The following is a 24,085-nucleotide window of genomic DNA, read 5'->3' on the forward strand; positions in this document are numbered from 1 at the left end:
AGAATAAAAAACATACACTAAAATAGAAGTGTCACAGTGAAGCACATGTAATAAGAACATTAATATACTCCTGAAACATTTGATGATGCTGATGTCAGCCAAAAGAAAGCACACACCAACTGCCATGATAAGGAGTCCCCTTATTTTCTCCTTGTTGATTTTTGAAGGCTATGGTTGGGAGAAGGGGATGAATTCATATCAGAAAAGGGAAAAATCACAAGGCCTGACAGCAGTCAGTGGGTGGACCTTAATTGACTGCTGAAAGACTGCACATTTCAGAAGAGAGGAGGGCTCAGCATGTCTCCTCCTTTCCCTAACTCCACAGCATAACTAACTGGCTGCAGCTAGGTCTAGGAGGCCCCAGACAGTAGTGGCCGGGTGAATTGCACATGAGGAGTCTCAGGAAGTTGAAGTCTAGTCTGAGAGGGTGTCGTCAAGTCAGTAGAGGGAAGGAACATGGCAAGAATGAAGCGACGCCACTGAGTGAGGGCTGAGGGCAAAGTCCATTCTGGGAGAGGGGGTTCCACAGAGCCCCACCCCTACTGTCAGTCTTGGAAGGTCCTGACATGGCTTCCCAGCTCAGGCTCCACCTTAATTCCTACTCAGGACTCTCAGGGAATAAGATCCTCCGTCTCATGTTGACTGATTCAGCTCAGCAGACAGAGAAGTCCAAGGGTCCACGAAGAGCCCCTGAAAGAGTTTTATGTGAGCTTTTTGGCAGCAACCCAGCCACAGAACACACGGAGAGTGACAGAGTCCCACCCCTGCTGTTACGTTGGGAAGGCCAGGTGGGCATGGCCGGAAGTGGTTCCTCCTGACTTCCTCGCAGACAAGCGGCCAGGCGGGAGGCCTTGGTCTGAAAAGTGCTGCGTCAGGTCAGCGGAAGAGGGCATCTCAGATCGTCTCAGGTATCTTAGTGGGTATCTTGACCTAGAACTCGGGGGACATTCCCCAACAACTGCAACCCCGTACCCCCTAAAATAGGCAGCTCCAGAGAGCCCTGCCCCATCCTGCCCCTAAGATGGTAACTGAGGAGTCCCCAGGCATGGCCGTTAGGCCCAAAGTCCATTCACTTTTTCCGTGGGGTTGAAGAGCATGAAGTCCTCGGTCCAAGACTGGTGGACTCAGGTCAGTAGAGAGAGAAATCTCAGGTACTACATAGCTAAAAAGAAGACTCTGCTTAAGATTGAGGGGACTCCATGCCCATGCCGCAGCACGGGTTGCACCGAACTATGCCCCTGATTTCAGCCTGGGGGTCCGGGCAGGTCTCTAGAGAGAGGTGCGTTCTCACTTTGTCCCCGTGAGAGTCAGAGAGGTAGGTCCCTGGTTGTAAGAAGATGGCAGCAGGTCAGCGAGGGTGATTTCCAAGTGGTGGGAAGAGTCAGGGTGAGGAGTCTGATTACCGTGGGGGTCATTCTCAATATAACAGCAAGAGCATTCAAATGCCTCCGCTGCTGTCAGCCCTAGGCGGTCTGGGTGTCCCCGGAAAGAAGTGATGGGCAGGAGCGCTTCTTTATTTCCTCCTCGTTGGTACTGTAAAAATTCCTAGTGTCAATTTCAGAGCGGCAGAGGGGAATGGGCCTCTGGGACTTGACAACAATTTTTATGATGATCCAGAATAAAAACGGAGAGGACCCCACCTCTGAACAGAGGGGCCCCCACTGCCAGTCCTTGCTGTCACCTCAGTAAGCCCCAAAATGGGCTGTCATGCTATAGTCTAACACTTACTCTTAACTTCCTCCTAAGTTCGAAGGAGACAAACAGACCAAGCGAACAGGAGTCCTTCGAGTTCCTGGAGCAATTGTTTCACGAAACCTCCAGAAGGGCCCCTGGTTAAAGCCAAGATGGTTGCTCTCTGCTGAAGGTGTTGACATGATGTCACTCTCTCCCGTCCAGGTGCCAGCCTTGCCAACCTTCATGCCCACACTCCTACCTGCTGTCATAGGCCACAGCCACCATGCCTCGGCGTCAGAAGAGTAAGCTCCGTGCCCGTGAGAAACGCCGAGAGACCCATGATCAGCCGCAAGGTCTCACGGGTCCCCAGGCCACTGCAGAGAAGCAAGAAGAGTCTCGCTCTTCCTCATCCTCTTCTGCTGTTTGTCGGGGTGCTCGTCGTAGGTTTTCTGGTTCCTCCGTTCCTCAGGAGTCTCAGGGAGCTTCACCCACTGGCTATCCTGATGCAGGTGCTTCATGCTCAAAATATGATGTGGCTGCCATGGGTCAAGATGAGAAAAGTCCTAGTACCTCCCGTGATGCCTCCGTTTCTCAAGAGTCTCAGGGAGCTTCACCCATTGGCCCTCCTGATGCAGGTATTTCATGCTCAAAATCTGATGTGGCTGCCAAGGGTCAAGATGAGGAAAGTCCAAGCACCTCCCCTGATGCCTCCATTCCTGAGGAGCCTCAGGGAGCCTCACCCACTGGCTCTCCTGATACAGGTGTTTCATGCTCAAAATCTGATATGGCTGCCAAGGGTCAAAATGAGAAAAGTCCAAGCACCTCCTGTGATGCCTCTGTTCCTCAGGAGTCTCAGGGAGCTTCACCCACTGGCTCGCCTGATGCAGATGTTTCAGGCTCAAAATCTGATGTGGCCGCCAAGGGTCAAGATGAGGAAAGTTTAAGCCCCTGCAAGAGAGCTGCGTTCTTTACAACCACAGACCGAGATCCTCTAAAAAGGAAGGTGAGCAAGATGGTGCAATTCCTGCAGGAGAAGTTTGAGAAGAAAGAGTCCATTTTAAAGGCAGACATGCTGAAGCGTCTCAGCAGACAGTACAAGCCATGCTTCCCTGAGATCCTCAAGAGAACCTCCGAACGTTTGGTGGTGGTCTTTGGCGTTGAATTGAAAGAAACGGATTCCAGCGGCGAGTCCTACACCCTTGTCAGCAAGCTGGGCCTCTCCAGTGAAGGAAGTCTGAGTGGTGATAATGCACTGCCGAAGTCAGGTCTCCTGATGTCGCTTCTGGGTTTGATCTTCATGAGAGGCAACCGTGCCACTGAAGAGGAGGTCTGGGAGTTCCTGGGTATGTTGGGGATATATGATGGGATCCTGCACTCAATCTATGGGGATGCTCGGAAGATCATTACTGAAGATTTGGTGCAAGATAAGTACGTGGTTTACCAGCAGGTGCGCAACAGTGATCCTCCATGCTATGAGTTCCTGTGGGGTCCACGAGCCTATGCTGAAACCACCAAGATGAGAGTCCTGCGTGTTTTGGCCGAGATCAATAACACCAGTCCCGGTTTATACCCACATCTGTATGAAGACGCCTTGATAGATGAGGTAGAGAGAGCATTGAGACTGAGAGATTAAGGCAGGGCTGGCACTGTTCCCTTCTCCAGGGCACCTTATGGGGCCATATCCTACAGAACTTCCCATTTCTAGGGAGGTCTGAAGTAGAATTTTCGCTTTATGTTAGAAGAGAGTAGTGAGCCTTCTAAGTAGTGCAGTATAGTAGAGGCTGGAGGGAACAAGATATGTATTTCTTTTGTCTTGTTATGCATGAGTAACTTGTAGATTTATGTTTTATCTCTTTGTCAATTTTCAACATTGTTCCTGTTAAGTGAAGGTTTATTTTGCTTTAGATTATACATTTATCAATAACATAGCTCTCACATTCATGGCTGTTTAATCAATTTGAAAGTTACGGTTTGGGTACTAGTAAAACAAAATCATACACCATTCATATTTTCTTTATAATTCAGAACTAGATAACATGATAATAGAGAATGGACTTTGATATGAATCTTAAAGAACTCCACAGTAAAATAGTTGACATCATAATATGAAGAGAAAGAAAAGGAAAAACAGAAATGTAAAGGTTGCTTAATTCTTGGTTTGCCTAATTCGTTTTCCTATTTCTTTTACTATAAATAAAGGATACCTGGATTTATTTAGGTTATTAAGACTGCCGTTAGTTTGTTTTATTCTAGTGCACTTCATATTCCATGTTATCTACTGCATCAAAAAACCCCTCTGATTGGAGGGTGGTATTTTCTGGGTTTAAAATAATCACATGAAATGCAGTGATCAACATAAGCCAGAATGAGTTCACTAAAAACCTTTTTGAAACAAGGCTGCTAAATTCAAAGAAGTTCCATAGGCTTAAACTGTCTCAAATATTTTCAAGATGTGGTAATTTTGTTTGTTAATATACCATTAAGAAAATTAAAAATTAATAATTTGTGTAAAAACACATATTATGGTAACTGTCATTTATGAAAGACTCAGTATTTCCTACTTAGTATGCCATATGTTTTATGGACAGTACTTATACTCCAAATTCCTACAAGATAGGGTTTAGCAGACTCACTTCAAAATGAATAAATTGCAAATTTCTAAAAGCTCACAAGCTTGTAATTGACAGAGCTGGGATTAGATCTCTGGTCTGGAGTCATCTAGAGCCCACATTTTTCCAATCCTCTCAGCCTGAGCCAGACTTTGTGTCTTTTAATCCATTTTTCCTCTCACTGCCCAAAATGCTCATCAGAGCATTACAAGGACACTGTACCCAAAGCACTTCTTTGGATTATACAACCAGAGTAATCATAATGCTGAATAAATGAGTAGTATGAATTACGAAAAGAAAAAAATAATACACAGTGACAGTATGATCATCTACATATGCAACATTAGATAACCCAATAAGATCAGGAGCTCCCAAAATCATCCTGCTCTGCCGTTTCCCCATAGAAATTAAATCTTCTCAAAGCAAAGTACATAATAGGCTAAGTCTGGCTGGTGAAGCAAAGGAATAGATCAGGGTGCTTTTTCCACTGACAGCCCACCACCTGTCCTGGGCCTCCTGCCTTGTGGTACAGCTTCCCTATCTCATACAGAACCTGGGACAGGGAGCCATTGTCTGCAAGGTTTGCAGTAGGGAACCTGCTCAATTGTTTGCAGGTGTATGGCATTTCTCAGCAGTGTTAAAGAGTAAGGAGGCATAATGAGAACCCCCATAAATGAGGATTCTGGAGATCACTGCCTCAGAATATCGAGGTCACAGAAAGACCAGGCCCTGCCTACTCTCAGATCTAGAAGGCCCAAGCTATAGCAGTAAGCTAAAATTTCTCTGTTTACTCAAGGTTCTCAGGTACATAAGAGTCCTGGTCCACGGGTGGTGTGCTCTGGTTATTGGGAGGAGGATCTCAGCCTCTGAAAACGATGAAAGTGAGGACTCTGAATGAGAAATGAGGAATTATCCACGCAGAACAGTAGGGGTTCTTAAAGCTATATCTTGCTTTCTGCCTTGGGTGGCCATAGGCAGGGCTATCTGGTTGAGGTTCCCCCTCATTTTCTTTAGGGCTTCTACCGGTGCCCCAGGGAGATAAAGGCTTTGATCTCATGGCAGTAGCTCCGATTCTGCCCATGAAGGAGGTCCTCACAAGCCTGGATTGGATTTAAGGTGAGGACACTGGGGTAGCCAAGGAGAAGCACCCTGACTTCCCCCTCTGGTTTCTCAGTAAAGGAAAAGCTTTGGCTTGAGGCTGGCAGACTCAGATTAGCAGAGGAAGGAGTTCCACATCCCCAAATCAATGTTAGAAACCTGAGTGAGAACTGACGGAGCCACTGACTCCAAAACAGTGGAATCTTGTAGGATTCTGACCCTGCTATTATTGCTCAGAGGATCCTCAATAACTATGGCCAGATGTGGCTGTTTCTAACTTCCAACTGGGAGATTCCAGGAAGATATGGCCTTGGTCTGAGGAATGTGGCCTTGAGTCAGTGGAGGGTGGAGTTTCAGATTTCATTAGGTAGGAGTCAAGGTAAAGATGCTGAGGGAGGATAGAGGAGACCACTCACCCCAGAACAGCGGGAATGCACAGTGTCCTGTCCCTATTGTCAGCCTTAGGAGGCCCAGGGCAGAACTCTCAGGCTGAAGTGCCCCCTCAGTTCCTCTGGGAGTGGTCTCAAGGAAGTGAGAGCCTTAGTCTAATGGGAGCAACCCTAGTCAGCAGAGGATGTTTAATAGCAGTCACACTGCTGACCCTAAACAGGGATGACAGTACTCCTCCCAGAACAGGTGGAGCCACACGAAGCCCTGCCATTGATGTCTCTCCCTGGCAAACCCGGGAATTCTGAGATGATGAGTCCCACTCATTTCCTTTCAAGGCATCTCAAGGAGGTAAGGCATGTGGTCTAAGGGGTGAGCCTCAGGTTACCACAGGGATAAATTCCAGGTCATGCAAACAGTCAAGTTGAGGACCGTGAGGATGGAAGGAACCACTCGAAGCATAACAGTACAGACAACGCAGAATCCCTCAGGTACTGTCAGCTGTAGGTGATCATAAGGCTTTCTTGCTCAGATGAGGAAACTCTTACATCCTTCTTGGTAGTATTAGGGAATTAAAGGCTGTACATAATTAGACAGGCCTCTAGGTCTTGGGAATATTCATTGTGAGGACCCTGAGCAAGGACTGAGGGGAGCAACCAACCTAGAAGAGAGAGGAACCCACATAGCCCCACCCATTTCAGCCCTCGAAATCCCCAGGCATGAAAAACCCCAATGTGTCAGCCACTCACTCCTCTCCCTGGAGGACTCCTGTCACTAGAGGGAGGAGTCAGAGATCCTGGCTGAGTGAGAACTCAAGGAGTCACAAACCCCTGAACAGTGGAGTCCCATAGAGTCTTTCTCCTGCTATTAGTTCTCAGAATCCCCTAATAGCTCCAGCGAGATCACTTTGACTTCCACGTTTGCGGACCCCAGGTGGCGAGGAACTTGGCCTGAGGCTGGCCATCTCATCATAGAGAACATTACCAGGTCGAGCCAGGAGTCAGGGCGAGGACTATGAGGAAGGAGCAGAACATGAAACCTCCTATAACAATGGAGGCAGAACATAATCTCTCCCCTACTGTTAGTCCTGGCAGATTCAGGGATAAATGTCAGGCAGAGCAGAGGCACCCCTCAATTCCCCCTCAGGGTGACAGAGAAATGAGGGCCTTATTCTGAGGGGGATGGTATCAGGCCATGAAAGGGAGAAATTGTGGGCACTGTCATGAGTCAAAATGAAGAATCTGAGCGAGGACTGGTGAGGCCAACTCTCATGAGGCCCAAAAGTGCCTGCCACAGCTTTTTGCCTTGGGAGACTCCAGGCAGGTATGGCCAAATAAGGCTGCCCTCTCTTCCCTCTACTAGGTCTCAGAGAGTTCTGGGCCTTGCTATGAGGAGATGCCTTCAAGTCAAAGAACAGAGGAGCTGCAGGTCCTTCTAGGAGTCAAACTGAGGACCCTTGGTGAAGACTAAGGTGATTATACTCCTTCCCCCAATAGAAGAGGCAACATAATGTCCAGCCCCCACCCTGGTTTCAGCATTTGAAAACCTATAGCAGGACTGTTAGGGAGAGGCTGCCCCAATGTTTTACATTGGGTCTAAGGGAGGTGAGCTCCTTAGTAAGAAAGTGAAGCCACGATAGAGCAGAAGAGGGGGTCCCAGGCCCTACACGGAGTCAATATGAGAACTTTGAATAAGGACTGAGGGTCCAGTGATCCCAAGAGAGAAAGGATCCCCCAAAGATGTCACCCCTGTTCAAGTGCAAAGTCAGGAAACAACTGATGACCCAGCTTGAATGAAGTAATGAGGGAGAAATTTTCTCATATTCAAGGAAAAGTTATTGTTTTTGTCATTCAGGCTTTCAACTGATTGAACGTGGCCCACACATATTGGGGAAGGAAATATGCTTTACCCAGTCTACTGGTTCAAATGTTAATTTCATCCAAACATAGCCCTATAGAAACACCCAGAATAATGTGTTTGAGTAAATATTTGGGCACTCCATGGCTCAGGCAAGTTGACATGTAAAATTAACCATCACAACACTAATAATGAACACACATCCTCTAGGTTTTTATTGTTGCTGCTGTTGTTTTTTTAATATTATACAACCTCTTGCCTGACTCTATTTAGCCTCTGATTTACTTGCTGTTTTTATAACTAGGTGAAAACATTAAAAGTTAAGTATAGGCTATGTCTATTCAACCAACTTGAAATACTCCCTCCAGAAAAAGTTTCAAAGTATATTTTAAGAGCAGAAATTATATTTACAGATCTTCTCCAACTTATGAGGTTCAACTTATGACTTTTTTGGTTTTACAATGGGTTTATCAGGATGTAACCCCATTGTAAGTGGTATTAAATGCATTTTATTTTATTTATTTATTATTATTATTATACTTTAGGTTCTAGGGTACATGTGTGCAATGTGCAGGCTTGTTACATATGTATACATGTGCCATGCTGGTGCGCTGCACCTACTAACTTGTCATCCAGCATTAGGTATATCTCCCAATGCTATCCCTCCCCCCTCCTCCCACCCCACAACAGTCCCCAGAGTGTGATGTTCCCCTTCCTGTGTCCATGTGTTCTCATTGTTCAATTCCCACCTATGAGTGAGAATATGCAGTGTTTGGCTATTTGTTCTTGCGATAGTTTACTGAGAATGATGATTTCCAATTTCATCCATGTCCCTACAAAGGACATGAACTCATCATTTTTTATGGCTGCATAGTATTCCATGGTGTATATGTGCCACATTTTCTTAATCCAGTCTATCATTGTTGGACATTTGGGTTGGTTCCAAGTCTTTGCTGTTGTGAATAATGCCACAATAAACATACGTGTGCATGTGTCTTTATAGCAGCATGATTTACAGTCCTTTGGGTATATGCCCAGTAATGGGATGGCTGGGTCAAATGGTATTTCTAGTTCTAGATCCCTGAGGAATCGCCACACTGACTTCCACAAGGGTTGAACTAGTTTACAGTCCCACCAACAGTGTAAAAGTGTTCCTATTTCTCCACATCCTCTCCAGCACCTGTTGTTTCCTGACTTTTTAATGATTGCCATTCTAACTGGTGTGAGATGGTACCTCGTTGTGGTTTTGATTTGCATTTCTCTGATGGCCAGTGATGGTGAGCATTTTTTCATGTGTCTTTTGGCTGCATAAATGTCTTCTTTTGAGAAGTGTCTGTTCATGTCCTTCACCCACTTTTTAATGGGGTTCTTTGTTTTTTTCTTGTAAATTTGTTTGAGTTCCTTATAGATTCTGGATATTAGCCCTTTGTCAGATGAGTAGGTTGCGAAAATTTTCTCCCATTTTGTAGGTTGCCTGTTCACTCTCATGGTAGTTTCTTTTGCTGTGCAGAAGCTCTTTAGTTTAATTAGATCCCATTTGTCAATTTTGGCTTTTGTTGCCATTGCTTTTGGTGTTTTAGACATGAAGTCCTTACCCATGCCTATGTCCTGAATGGTAATGCCTAGGTTTTCTTCTAGGGTTTTTATGGTTTTAGGTCTAAGGTTTAAGTCTTTAATCCATCTTGAATTGATTTTTGTATAAGGTGTAAGGAAGGGATCCAGCTTCAGCTTTCTACATATGGCTAGCCAGTTTTCCCAGCACCATTTATTAAATAGGGAATCCTTTCCCCATTTCTTGTTTTTGTCAGGTTTGTCAAAGATCAGATAGTTGTAGATATGCGGCATTATTTCTGAGGGCTCTGTTATGTTCAATTGGTCTATATCTCTGTTTTGGTACCAGTACCATGCTGTTTTGGTTACTGTAGCCTTGTAGTATAGTTTGAAGTCAGGTAGTGTGATGCCTCTGGCTTTGTTCTTTTGGGTTAGGATTGTCTTGGTGATGCGGGCTCTTTTTTGGTTCCATATGAACTTTAAAGTAGTTTTTTCCAATTCTGTGAAGAAAGTCATTGGTAGCTTGATGGGGATGGCATTGAATCTGTAAATTACCTTGGGCAGTATGGTCATTTTCACGATATTGATTCTTCCTACCCATGAGCATGGAATGTTCTTCCACTTGTTTGTATCCTCTTTTATTTCCTTGAGCAGTGGTTTGTAGTTCTCCTTGAAGAGGTCCTTCACGTCCCTTGTAAGTTGGATTCCTAGGTATTTTATTCTCTTTGAAGCAATTGTGAATGGGAGTTCACTCATGATTTGGCTCTCTGTTTGTCTGTTATTGGTGTATAAGAATGCTTGTGATTTTTGTACATTGATTTTGTATCCTGAGACTTTGCTGAAGTTGCTTATCAGCTTAAGGGGATTTTGGGCTGAGACAATGGGGTTTTCTAGATATACAATCATGTCGTCTGCAAACAGGGACAATTTGACTTCCTCTTTTCCTGATTGAATACCCATTATTTCCTTCTCCTGCCTAACTGCCCTGGCCAGAACTTCCAACACTATGTTGAATAGGAGTGGTGAGAGAGGGCATCCCTGTCTTGTGCCAGTTTTCAAAGGGAATGCTTCCAGTGTTTACCCATTCAGTACGATATTGGCTGTGGGTTTGTCATAGATAGCTCTTATTATTTTGAGATACGTCCCATCAATACCTAATTTATTGAGAGTTTTTAGCATGAAGGGTTGTTGTTGAATTTTGTCAAAGGCCTTTTCTGCATCTATTGAGATAATCATGAGGTTTTTGTCTTTGATTCTGTTTATATGCTGGATTACATTTATTGATTTGTGTATATTGAACCAGCCTTGCATCCCAGGGATGAAGCCCATTTGATCATGGTGGATAAGCTTTTTGATGTGCTGCTGGATTCGGTTTGCCAGTATTTTATTGAGGATTTTTGCATCAATGTTCATCAAGGATATTGATCTAAAATTCTCTTTTTTGGTTGTGTCTCTGCCAGGCTTTGGTATCAGGATGATGCTGGCCTCATAAAATGAGTTAGGGAGAATTCCCTCTTTTTCTATTGATTGGAATAGTTTCAGAAGGAATGGTACCAGCTCCTCCTTGTACCTCTGGTAGAATTCGGCTGTGAATCCATCTGGTCCTGGACTCTTTTTGGTTGGTAAGCTATTGATTATTGCCACAGTTTCAGCTCCTGTTACTGGTCTATTCAGAGATTCTGCTTCTTCCTGGTTTAGTCTTGGGAGAGTGTATATGTCGAGGAATTTATCCATTTCTTCTAGATTTTCGAGTTTATTTGCATAGAGGTGTTTGTAATATTCTCTGATGGTAGTTTGTATTTCTGTGCGATCAGTGGTGATATCCCCTTTATCATTTTTTATTGCATCTATTTGATTCTTCTCTCTTTTTTTCTTTATTAATCTTGCTAGCGGTCTATCAATTTTGTTGATCCTTTCAAAAAACCAGCTCCTGGATTCATTTATTTTTTGAAGGGTTTTTTGTGTCTCTATTTCCTTCAGTTCTGCTCTGATTTTAGTTATTTCTTGCCTTCTGCTAGCTTTTGAATGTGTTTGCTCTTGCTTTTCTAATTCTTTTAATTGTGATGTTAGTGTGTCAATTTTAGATCTTTCCTGCTTTCTCTTGTGGGCATTTAGTGCTATAAATTTCCCTCTACACACTGCTTTGAATGCATCCCAGAGATTCTGCTATGTTGTGTCTTGGTTCTCGTTGGTTTCAAAGAACATCTTTATTTCTGCCTTCATTTCGTTATGTACCCAGTAGTCATTCAGGAGCAGGTTGTTCAGTTTCTATGTAGTTGAGCGGTTTTGAGTGAGATTCTTAATCCTGAGTTCTAGCTTGATTGCACTGTGATCTGAGAGATAGTTTGTTATAATTTCTGTTCTTTCACATTTATTGAGGAGAGCTTTACTTCCAAGTATGTGGTCAATTTTGGAATAGGTGTGGTGTGGTGCTGAAAAAAATGTCTATTCTGTTGATTTGGGGTGGAGAGTTCTGTAGATGTCTATTAGGTCTGCTTGGTGCAGAGCTGAGTTCAATTCCTGGGTATCCTTGTTGACTTTCTGTCTCATTGATTTGTCTAATGTTGACAGTGGGGTGTTAAAGTCTCCCATTATTAATGTGTGGGAGTCTAAGTCTCTTTGTAGGTCACTCAGGACTTGCTTTATGAATCTGGGTGCTCCTGTATTGGGTGCATATATATTTAGGATAGTTAGTTCTTCTTGTTGAATTGATCCCTTTACCATTATGTAATGGCCTTCTTTGTCTCTTTTGATCTTTGTTGGTTTAAAGTCTGTTTTATCAGAGACTAGGATTGCAACCCCTGCCTTTTTTTGCTTTCCATTTGCTTGGTAGATCTTTCTCCATCCCTTTATTTTGAGCCTATGTGTGTCTCTGCACATGAGATGGGTTTCCTGAATACAGCACACTGATGGGTCTTGACTCTTTATCCAATTTGCCAGTCTGTGTCTTTTAATTGGAGCATTTAGTCCATTTACATTTAAAGTTAATATTGTTATGTGTGAATTTGATCCTGTCATTATGATGTTAGCTGGTTATTTTGCTCGTTAGTTGATGCAGTCTCTTCCTAGTCTCAATGGTCTTTACATTTTGGCATGATTTTGCAGCGGCTGGTACTGGTCATTCCTTTCCATGTTTAGCGCTTCCTTCAGGAGCTCTTGTAGGGCAGGCCTGGTGGTGACAAAATCTCTCAGCATTTGCTTGTCTGTAAAGTATTTTATTTCTCCTTCACTTATGAAGCTTAGTTTGGCTGGATATGAAATTGTGGGTTGAAAATTCTTTTCTTTAAGAATGTTGAATATTGGCCTCCACTCTCTTCTGGCTTGTAGAGTTTCTGCCAAGAGATCTGCTGTTAGTCTGATGGGCTTCCCTTTGTGGGTAACCCGACCTTTCTCTCTGGTTGCTCTTAACATTTTTTCCTTCATTTCAACTTTGGTGAATCTGACAATTATGTGTCTTGGAGTTGCTCTTCTCGAGGAGTATCTTTGTGGCGTTCTCTGTATTTCCTGAATCTGAATGTTGGCCTGCCTTGCTAGATTGGGGAAGTTCTCCTGGATAATATCCTGCAGAGTGTTTTCCAACTTGGTTCCATTCTCCCCGTCACTTTCAGGTACACCAGTCAGACGTAGATTTAGTCTTTTCACATAGTCCTATATTTCTTGGAGGCTTTGCTCATCTCTTTTTATTCCTTTTTCTCTAAACTTCCCTTCTCACTTCATTTCATTCATTTCATCTTCCATCGCTGATGCCCTTTCTTCCAGTTGATCGCATTGGCTCCTGAGGCTTCTGCATTCTTCACGTAGTTCTCGAGCCTTGGTTTTCAGCTCCATCAGCTCCTTTAAGCACTTCTCTGTATTGGTTATTCTAGTTATACATTCTTCTAAATTTTTTTCAAAGTTTTCAACTTCTTTGCCTTTGGTTTGAATATCCTCCTATAGCTTGGAGTAATTTAATCGTCTGAAGCCTTCTTCTCTCAGCTCATCAAAGTCATTCTCCGTCCAGCTTTGTTCCATTGCTGGTGAGGAACTGCGTTCCTTTGGAGGAGGAGAGGTACTCTGCTTTTTAGAGTTTCCAGTTTTTCTGCTCTGTTTTTTCCCCATCTTTGTGGTTTTATCTACTTTTGGTCTTTGATAATGGTGATGTACAGATGGGTTTTTGGTGTGGATGTCCTTTCTGTTTGTTAGTTTTCCTTCTAACAGACAGGACCCTCAGCTGCAGGTCTGTTGGAGTACCCGGTCGGTCGTGCGAGGTGTCAGTCTGCCCCTGCTGGGGGGTGCCTCCCAGTTAGGCTGCTCAGGGGTCAGGGGTCAGGGACCCACTTGAGGAGGCAGTCTGCCCGTTCTCAGATCTCCAGCTGCATGCTGGGAGAACCACTGCTCTCTTCAAAGCTGTCAGACAGGGACATATAAGTCTGCAGAGGTTACTGCTGTCTTTTTGTTTGTCTGTGCCCTGCCCCCAGAGGTGGAGCCTACAGAGGCAGGCAGGCCTCCTTGAGCTGTGGTGGGCTCCACCCAGTTCGAGCTTCCCGGCTGCTTTGTTTACCTAAGCAAGCCTGGGCAATGGCGGGCGCCCCTCCCCCAGCCTCGCTGCCGCCTTGCAGTTTGATCTCAGATTGCTGTGCTAGCAATCAGCGAGACTCCATGGGCGTAGGACCCTCTGAGCCAGGTGCGGGATATAATCTCCTGGTGCGCCATTTTTTAAGCCCATCGGAAAAGCGCAGTATTCGGGTGGGAGTGACCTGATTTTCCAGGTGCCATCTGTCACCCCTTTCTTTGACTAGGAAAGGGAACTCCCTGACCCCTTGCGCTTCCCGAGTGAGGCAATGCCTTGCCCTTCTTTGGCTCGTGCATGGTGCACGTGCACCCACTGACCTGCGCCCACTGTCTGGCACTCCCTAGTGAGATGAACCCCGTACCTCAGATGGAAATGCAGAAATCACCCGTCTTCTGCATCGCTCACGCTGGGAGCTGTAGACCAGAGCTGTTCCTATTCGGCCACCTTGGCTCCTCTCTCTAAATGCATTTTCAATTGATATTTTTCACTTAGGATTTTTTTGGAATGTAGTCCCATCATAAGTCAAAGAACATCTCTGTATCCAAAACACATGCTCCTTGACATGACTGGATTCAATATTTATATGAGGGACTGCATGCAACTAAACTTTTTATTGTGTCTTTAATCTCGTTACTTGTTATTCATCTGTTCAGGTTTTGAATTTCTTCCTGAATCAAACGTGGTAGGTTGTATGTATCTAGAAATTTGTCCATTTCTCCTAGATTTTGTAATATATTGGCATATAGTTGCTTACAGCTGCCACTAATGATCCTTTCCATTTCTGCAGCATCAGTTGTAATGTCTCCTTACAAGCTGTTTCTTATAAGCTGTTTCTGCTTTATGGAGCATCCCAAGCCCAGTAACCTTGTGATTGTTGCAGACTCATAGAGGTACCGCCTTGATGGTCTTGGACCCAATCCAAGAGAATTCTCTGGATTACCAGGCAGAGACTCTTGTTCTCTTCCCTTAATTTGTCACAGACATACAGAGTCTCTCTCTCTCTGTTCTGAGCCACCTAATGCTGCGTGTTGAGTGACACAAGTGCCCCTGTGGCCACCACCACTATGATTTCACTGGGTCAGACCTGAAGCCAGCACAGTGCTGGGTCTCACCCAAGGCCTGTGTAACCATTCCTTGGCTACTGCCCATGTTTGCTCAAAACCTTGGAGTTCTACATTCAGCATGTGACAAAGCCAACCAGGCCTGTGTCCTTCCTTTCAGGGCAGCAAGGTGCCTCAGGCTCCATGTGGGTACAGCAGTGCTTTCTGGGAGTCAGGGATTAGAGCCAAAAACTTAGAAGTCTACTTCATATTCCATTGTATTGTGGCTGAGCTGGCATTCAAATCACAAGACACAGTTCTTCCCACTCGGCAGTCCCCTTTGCAAAGGCAGATTAACCTTACCCCATAGCCACCATCACCTCTGGCCATGAGCTGTACTACCAGACTAACACTGATGTTCTCTTAAGGCCTAAAGACTCTTAAGTCAGTTTGTGGTGAATGTTGCCTGAGCTGGGACTCTTCGGAGCAGTGGTCTCCCGTCTGGCCAAAGGCAGGTCTAGAAATGCTGTACAAGAACCAAGTCCTGGAACTGGGGACCCCAAGAGCCTGCTTGGGGCTCCATGCTCTTGTGATGGTGCTGGTACCTAAGGTGCAAGACAAAGTTCCCTTTACTTCTCCCTCTGCTTTTCTCAAGCAGAAGGAGATTTTCCCCAGCATAGCTGGTAAGGTTCCAAGTCTAACATGAAGCCCACAAGTGTCAGAGGCTCACCATGATCCTCCATGTAGTACCTGGGCATTACTACTGGTTATTCAGGGCTTCAGGGCTCTTCATTTATCAGGCGACAATTGCTGCCAGGACTGAGTCCTTTCCTTCAAGGCAGCGGGTTCCCTTCTGGCCCAGGGTGTGTCTAGAAACGTCACCTGGGAGCTAAAGCTTGAAACGGGGGCCTCACAACTCTCACCAGTGCCCTGTTTGGCTTTGGCTGAGCTGGTATCCAAGGTGCAAGACAAAGCCCTCCCCACTCTTCCTTCTCCTCTCCTCAAGTGGAGGGAAGGGGTTTCTTTTGGAGCTGTGAGCTATGCATCCTGGGTTTAAGTGAGGGGCAATGGCAGCACTCCCTTGGCTGCCCCAGCTGATGTCTCAGTATGTTTTTGCCCTCCATCCGCTGTCTAAGGGCCTAGTTCAGCCCTAGTACTCACCTAAGATTTGCAGTCTTATGGTTTAGACTGCCTTTCAAATTTACCTGGAGACCCAGAGTGCTATAGTCCTCTGTGACGAGGTTTCCACACAAGTTTGGACCACTGGGAATGGTGATTCCCTTCTGGCTAGGGCTGGTTTAAATGCTCCCTCTGTGGGAGGGCGTCAGTTGAGTTTGGCCTGGTTTTCCTTTCTGCTCGAACAGAACAGCTGAGTTCAATGCCTCGCAATTGCTGTGTTCCTCCTCCCCCAGCACCCAGAGATGCTCTCTGCACCATGCCACTGCTGCCCAGGGGTAGGGGAGGGCTGGTGTGTCAATGATTCAGGACTATTTTTGCTATCTCTTCAGTGCCTCTTTCAGCAATGTGAAGTTAAAATCAGGTACTATGAGTGCTCACCTGATTTTTGGTCCTTAACAAGGTGTTTTTTCTGTGTAGACTGTTGTTAACTTTGTGTCCTTGTGGGAAGGGGGTACAATTGGTGAAGCTTTCTATTCCACCACCTTTCTCTACCTCTCCCTCAATTTTTAGTTTTGATAAAGGACAATTTATGTATGCTTTTTTAAGGATCTAATTTTATGTCAAAAAATGCTTTGTGGTGGAGGGAAGGAGCTTATCCTGAAGTTGAGGTTGTTCTACAGTCTGCAATAGAAGATGTATGACAAGATCAGTTGGACAAAAGGTTTTCAAAAATTCTGCCCTTGTTTCTCCCCAGTGTGTCTTGGAACATTCATTTCTACTGCTTTCCTATAGGAATCTGAGACAACACTTTAGACTACAGGTTACAGTACCATGCGTTTATATAATGAAGCACAGAAGTTTGTATTGTTGAGGCACTGTGACTCCAGAGGATATACTAATTAACACATGAAATTCCTTTAGAGATAAGTCTTGGAATTCTTTATTATCTTATAAAGTATAGCTAATGGACTGAAATAATAAATATCAGAATGAATCACACATAGATAAGCTAGGTAATTTTGCGTGGAACTTTGGAGATTATATGTACGTACATATAAACTCCAAATCACTAACACATTTGGTAGATATTTCTTACTTTATACTATATTTGAGGTTAAAAATAAAGGTCCCTGCACCGGAGTATGCAATGTTACATACAACTTGGAAAGATCAGGGGCTTACAAAATCTTCCAGTTCTGCCTCTTCCCTGTAGAAATACATATTTTTTGAACACAGGATTCATAGAGACAGTCTGGCTGGTCAAGAGAAAGAATAGGTCAGTGTGTTTTTTCTCTGACAGTCCTCCTATCCTGTGCTCTATGCCTTTTGGTGCAGCTTCCCTATTTCACATCTACAGTGAGACCCTGACTTATTCTTTATAAGGTATGCAGTTGGGCAAAAGCTCAGAGCTTGCAGGAAGGTGTTATTACCAGATAACCTTTGATCAAAAAACAAGGATCCCACATGAAGACCTGCGTGAGAGAAGACTGAGGTGACCACAAATTTCAGAACATAAAGATTAACACATTCTTACCTCTGCTTTCAGCCCTGAGAGACACCAGGCAGCTGTGTCTCACATATTTGCCTGAGGTGGTACCCAGAATCTAGGGAAGGTGGGGAAAATCATAGGCCACTGCAGTAGAAGGATTATTTTTCTGAGTATTCTTCAGACTTTGCTGGCTGTTAGGACACACAGCTCTCCCTAGGCCCCTCGGATTACCCCATTCACCATGAATAGTGCTGTAAATGTTTTGTGTACAAAAACTGATGAAGGGGTGAACAGCCACGAGGATGAAAATCTAAGCATTTCACAAGCCCCACCTGCCCCTGAAAACTCATGCAAAGACCTTCTAACCAAGGAGGTGGCTTTGTTTATGCACAACTGCATATGTTTACTTTGTTCAAATATAAAATTAGACTTTTATCATGAGAGCACACATTCTAAAAAAATGTCAGCAAAAATTATAAGGACCACATCTCCATAATCCAATGGAGAGCCTCTGACATGTGGAGTTGCTCATTGGCATTGACTCAACGGGTTTTAACCCTATGAAGCATCTCTATACCGTTGTCAGCAAATTGGAACTCATCAGTGATGGGAGTTGGAGTGCTGGTAGGGGTTGCCAAAGAGCAGATTGTTGATGATTCTTCTTAGTGTGACCTTCATGAAGAGCAACTGCACCACTGAAGAGAAGGTCTGAGAGTTTCTAAATATGATAAATATATATGCTGGGACAAAGCATTTCATCAGTAGGTAGTTCAGAAAGCTCATCACCAGAAATTTTACATAGGAAAGGTACCTGGAGTACCAGCAAGTTCCCAGTAGTGATCCTACATGCTATAAATTTCTGTGGTATCCAAGAGCTCACAGTTAAATCAGCAAGAATAAAAGTCCTAAAATTTTTGTCTAAGGCCAATGATATGTCACTGTTTCTTTTTATTCCTGTGTGAAAAGTCATTGTGAGATGAGTAAAAGAGAGCCCAAGCCAGAGTTGCAGCCAGGATTGGCACTATCATTATGGCCAGGGCATGTTCCAGGGCCATGTACAACAGCCTTTTATACCCCTAGTAAAGTCTGAGGTAGGTTCTTCTCTTTCCAATTGAATAGAGCAAATAACTTTCAAGTAGTAGAGGCCATTATTGGGCAGGAGGAAACACACTGTACATGCATCATTTTTGTATTTTGTTTTACCAAATAACAAAGATTTTCCTTCCTTCCTTCCATTATCTTGTTCTTTCTTAACTCTTTCCTTTTTTCTTAATTCTCTTTCTTTCTTTTCAGTTAATTTCTAAATGCTATTTTTTAAATCAAAGGTTTAAATTGCTTCAGAATATAAGTTTATGAATTGTCACTTGGATTATACATTTATTGCTGTGTATTAGGTCTAAGGGTAGGAACTAAGCTATTTTGAGAAAAAAGGAAAATCTTCTATTTTACTTCATGATAATCACATTATCTTGTGGTAATCACAAGATAATGTGGCAATCAATTAAGTGTTTCATTGGAAATATGAAATAACAGTAAAATTGTTTGGCTCAAGAAATGGAGACAAATGAAGTGGAAGATGTTCAACTTTTAGATTCTCTAAATTTTCAGTGTATTGTTCTTTAAAATTTACATATACATACATACATACATACATTTACTTAGCTTATTCAAGAATGCAGGAGAAATTAAATCTTAATAAATATAGACAGATCAAGGCCCCTGGTTTGCAGATGGCTGTCTTCTCGTGGTATCCTCACATGGCAGAGAGAGAGAAAGCAAGCTTCCTCATGTATTTTTATAAGTGCACTAATTCCGTTCACAAGGGCTCTACCCTCATTGCCTAATTACTATTCAAAGACCTTGACTCTTAATACCATCATATTGGAAGTTAGGATTTCAACATACAGATTTTAGAGGGACACAAACATTCAGTATATAACAATGCTCATTGGCTCATTTATTCTCTAAATATTAATTGAATATCAACTTTTTGGAAAACACCATATTATTGTTGGAGATCCTAGAATTTCTGTTATAGGAGCAGTAGAAGTTGGTGGCATCTAATGGTAGTCAGGCAGGATGATTTAAAAGAAGGAATGAGAAGGTGGGAATCAAGGCAAGAGCAATTAAGTGTAAGCGTCTTGAGATAAGTCTGTTTGGGTACTTGAGAAACAGTATTTCTTCAGTGGTACTGATGTTTAGGTTTCTCCCTGTGGTTAGTGAGGTAAGGCTCTGGGAGTGACGAACTGGCACCAGGGCCTCAAATGGTGTGTCTCAGGGTCGAGAGATTAAAGCTTAGAATGCAAAATGGCTCTTAGCAATTATTCTTGAATCCTGGATAAACTAAAGCAAAATTTTCCAGAGAGAAGTAAGATAGGCGTTCCCTGTACTTGACTCAGTGTATTTGATCATAGTTTGGTAAATAATTGTTCTGCATACTAAACTGCAAACATATGCTACCTTCCATTAAAAAAGAAAGGTGAAATAGAAGGTACAACCAAGAACCCATAGGATGGAGCCACTACCCAAGAAAATTATCCTTAGGCTTTGAAATCTAATCAAGGAACAGACAACCTTTGTTCATTGGGATTTCAGAACTGCTATTTTCTAGATACTCTTTTGTACCTCCAATTATGCCTGTTTTTACATAAGCATGTCGATAGCTGTTATCCTATGCATATCTCATCATTGTACATTGGGTGTGTTGACAGACAACTTGTTTCTTTTGTTACAGAAATCTACATATAAAGGTGTATCTTGCCCAACTGCTATATTTAACAACTACCCCAGAGCCTCTTCATCTACAGATAGACCTGATTTAGATGATGCAATTTGAATTTGGAGCTGATGCTGTAATGAGAACAGAGTTTTGGGGATCTTTGGAAGGGATGTATGTATTTCACATAAGGTAGAGATAGGAAACAACGGGTTCTAGAGGGCAGACTGCAACAGAAAAAAAATCTTATGGGTCCCCAAAAAGTCCCACCTTCTGGTGATCATGACTTGTGTACTCCTAACTTTAATGTAGGTAGGGCATATGATTTTATGCTAAAAAATAGATTATGACAAAGGTGATGGGATATCACTTGAGCAATTACATTAGATGTCAGAGTAGAGATGACACTCGTCTAATAACGGATACTATGTAAGACACTATTTTGCTGTCAGATAGGCTCTTGCTATCCTGCTTGTCTTGAAGAAGAAACCTGCCATGTTTCGAATGGCCTGAAAAGAGGGAAATGGGGCATGACATTGCAGGCTTTGGTTAGGACTGAGGCTGGTCTCTAAGCAAGAGCTTAAAAAACACTCTTAGTCCTATAGACAAGAGGAAATGAATTATGCAAAAAAAAAACAAAACAAAACAAGTGAGTTTGACAGTGGATATTTTCTTGTCCACTTTCAGTTTCCAGTCCAACATGTAAGGAGCTTAGACATGTGTCACTTCCATCCTACCAATGAGAAAAAAGTTGAACAAACTGAAAATCAACCACCTTTCTTAGACCAATCAGTTAACTGAGGTCACAGAGCAAACGGCTGTCCCCACAAAATGAAGACAGACTAGAAGATACAGAGAATCCACAGCTCACTGGAGCAGAACCCCAGGAGCAGAAACCACTGCTAGAGCTGGTACCAGGATAGGAAAATGTAAGTTATGTTTGACAAGTTACTGAATCTTCAGTGTAGACTAGCTTCACAGTTAAAAACTCTACTGGGGCCCAGTATATTAGGGGGCCTTCATACTCTTTTGAGTTTTTCCTCCAGTGGTCCTAATAGGTTCTCACAGTGAAGACTGGAGATCAGATAAAAATGCCCTTGTCCTTTCAGCAGGGGGAGGAAAAAAGCCATTTTGAAACGTGCCCAAAGCAACCTGTTCCTTATAACAAGGCCTGCTTAAAGATAAACCTATTTACCAGAGTCTAACTGACAAGGGTTTCACTAGGGCCTAAACAACTTCAAAAGAGGAAAACTCTCCATTCCAGCCCCCTCTATATCCTTGTAAGCGGAAGATGAAAAATACTCATTTACAGGTCCTCTTGACTTCCTGTTTCCCCTAAGGGGTGAAAAACCTGAAGTACTTGTGAAGTCATAGCTTAGTGAACTGGCAAAGTCTCATCAAAAGATTGAGACTTAACTATAGGATCACCGAATGCTTCCCCTCACCCCATACATTACCACTACATCAACAAGGCTCCTATATAAGAACCAAGGATTATAACTGAAAGAACTTCACATCACTAAGACTTATTTAAGAAGAACAGGGGAGATAAAAACAAGGGCATCCAAGGAAATGATGGAATCTAACACCTACAGCTATAGCAAGCAGTAAACATAGACTCATTCCAGGCCAGAAAAATATGAAAACTCACACTAAAGTCCTACTAACCTTTTCTCCTTTCACCCAGTATATTATGTTTGGTTTTTGACAAAAAAATTACAAGTCATACTAAAAGACAAAATACACAGTTTGAACAGATAGATCAATCATCAGAAGCAGACTTAGATATGGCAGACATTTTGGAATTATCAGACCAGGAATTTAAAATAATTATGATTAATATGCTAAGGACTATAATGGAAAAAGTGCACAACATGCAATAATGGTGGGTAAACTGAAAAATGAGACAGAAGAGAGTTAAAGACATAAACTGCTAAAAGAAAAAAACCTAGAATTTTATATTCAGTAAAAATATTCTTCAAAATGAAGGGGGAGGAAAAACTCTCTCAAATAAAAATCAAAACCTGAGGGATGCTGTCACCAGTAGACATGCCTTGCAAGAAAGGTTAAAAGAAGTTTGTCAGAGAGAAGGAAAATTATATACATCAGAAACTCAGATCTACATGCAGGCAGGAAGAGTGTTACAAAATAAATGATGGTAAAAGAAAGCATTTTCTTATTCTTGGTTGATCAAAGTGACAACAGTTTGTTCAAAATAATAATAGCAATAATGTATTCAATGATTATACCTTATGAACAAGTAAAATAAATGACAGCAGTGTTATAAGAGACAGGAAGTAGGTATTGGGAATATTCTTCTATAAGGTACTTGTGCTACTTGTGAAGTGGTGGAGTATGTTTTGAATGTGGACTTGGATTAGCTGTGATCATATTTCAAACTCTAGGGCAACTACTGAAAGAACTAAAAACACAGAAGTATAATTGATGTGCTAAAGAGTAGAGAAAATGGAATTGTACAAAATACTCAAAACCAGAGAATGCAGCAAAAGAGTGGAAGACAAAAATTAACATAAAATAAAATAAAAATAAAAATAAAAGAGCAGTGGTTCTCCCAGCATGGTGTTTGAGCTCTGAGAATGGACAGACTGCCTCCACAAGTGGGTCCCTGACCCCCATGTAGCCTAACTGGGAGACACCTCCCAGTAGGGGCCGACTGACACTTCATACAGCCAGGTGCCCCTCTGACACAAAGCTTCCAGAGGAAGGATCAGGCAACAGTATTTGCTGTTCTGCAATATTTGCTGTTCTGAAGCCTCCGCTGGTGATACCCAGGCAAACAGGGTCTGGAGTGGACCTCCAGCAAACTCCAACAGACCTGCAGCTGAGGGACCTCACTGTTAGAAGGAAAACTAACAAACAGAAAGGAATAGCATCAACATCAACAAAAAGGACATCCATACCAAAACCCCACCTGTAGGTCACCATCATCAAAGACCAAAGGTAGATAAAACCACAAAGGTGGGGAGAAACCAGAGCAGAAAAGCTGAAACTTCTAAAAACCAGAGCACCTCTTCTCCTCCAAAGGATCACAGCTCCTCGCCAGCAACAGAACAAAGCTGGACAGATAATTACTTTGATGAGTTGACAGAAGTAGGCTTCAGAAGGTCGGTAATAAGAAACTTCTCCAAGCTAAATGAGGATGTTCTAACCCATCACAAGGAAGCTAAAAACCTTGAAAAAAGATTAGACAAATGCCTAACTAGAATAAACAGTATAGAGAAGACCTTAAATAACCTGATGAAGCTGAAAACCATGGCACAAGAACTACATGACACATGCATAAGCTTCAGTAGCTGATTCGATCAAGTGAAAGAAAGGGTATCAGTGATTGAAGATCAAATTAATGAAATGAAGCGAGAAGAGAAGTTTAGAGAAAAAAAGAGTAAAAAGAAAGGAACAAAGTCTGCAAGAAATATGGGACTATGTGAAAAGACCAAATCTACATTTGATTGTTGTACCTGAAACTGACAGGGAGAATGGAACCAAGCTGGAAAGCACTCTGCAGGATATTCTCCAGGAGAACTTCACCAACCTAGCAAGGCAGGCCAACATTCAAATTCAGGAAATACAGAGAACGTCACAAAGATACTCCTCAAGAAGAGCAACCACAAGACACATAATTGTCAGATTCACCAAGGTTGAAATGAAGGAAAAATGTTATGGGTAGTCAGACAGAAAGGTCCAGTTACCCACAAAGGGAAGCCCATCAGACTAACAGCGGATCTCTCAGCAGAAACTCTACAAGCCAGGAGAGAGTGGGGGCCAATATTCAACATTCTTAAATAAAAGAAGTTTCAACCCAGAATTTCATATCCAGCCAAACTAAGTTTCATAAGTGAAGGAGAAATAAAATACTTTACAGACAAGCAAATGCTGAGAGATTTTGTCACCACCAAGCCTCCCTTACAAGAGCTCCTGAAGGAAGCGCTAAACATGGAAAGGAACAACCAGTACCACCCACAGCAAAAACAT

At 43.0% G+C, this 24,085-nt stretch overlaps 1 protein-coding gene across 1 annotated transcript; it reads left to right on the forward strand.

Annotated features, from left to right (window-relative positions):
- The first annotated feature begins 823 nt into the window (after window positions 1-823).
- MAGEB6B (MAGE family member B6B) lies at window positions 824-4,183 on the forward strand. Its single transcript, XM_054472212.1, has 2 exons — window positions 824-908; window positions 1,897-4,183. The coding sequence occupies exon 2, from the start codon at window positions 1,958-1,960 to the stop codon at window positions 3,305-3,307; it is 1,350 nt and encodes a 449-aa protein (XP_054328187.1). The 5' UTR covers window positions 824-908; window positions 1,897-1,957; the 3' UTR covers window positions 3,308-4,183.
- Window positions 4,184-24,085: the final 19,902 nt, after the last annotated feature.

This window comes from Pongo pygmaeus, chromosome X, assembly GCF_028885625.2.
Source record: "Pongo pygmaeus isolate AG05252 chromosome X, NHGRI_mPonPyg2-v2.0_pri, whole genome shotgun sequence".
NCBI classification, from domain to species: Eukaryota; Metazoa; Chordata; class Mammalia; order Primates; family Hominidae; genus Pongo; species Pongo pygmaeus.

What these genes read in the sequence shown, in the direction of transcription:
- MAGEB6B (XM_054472212.1), top strand. Translation starts at nt 1,958, where the DNA reads ATGCCTCGGCGTCAGAAGAGTAAGCTCCGTGCCCGTGAGAAACGCCGA.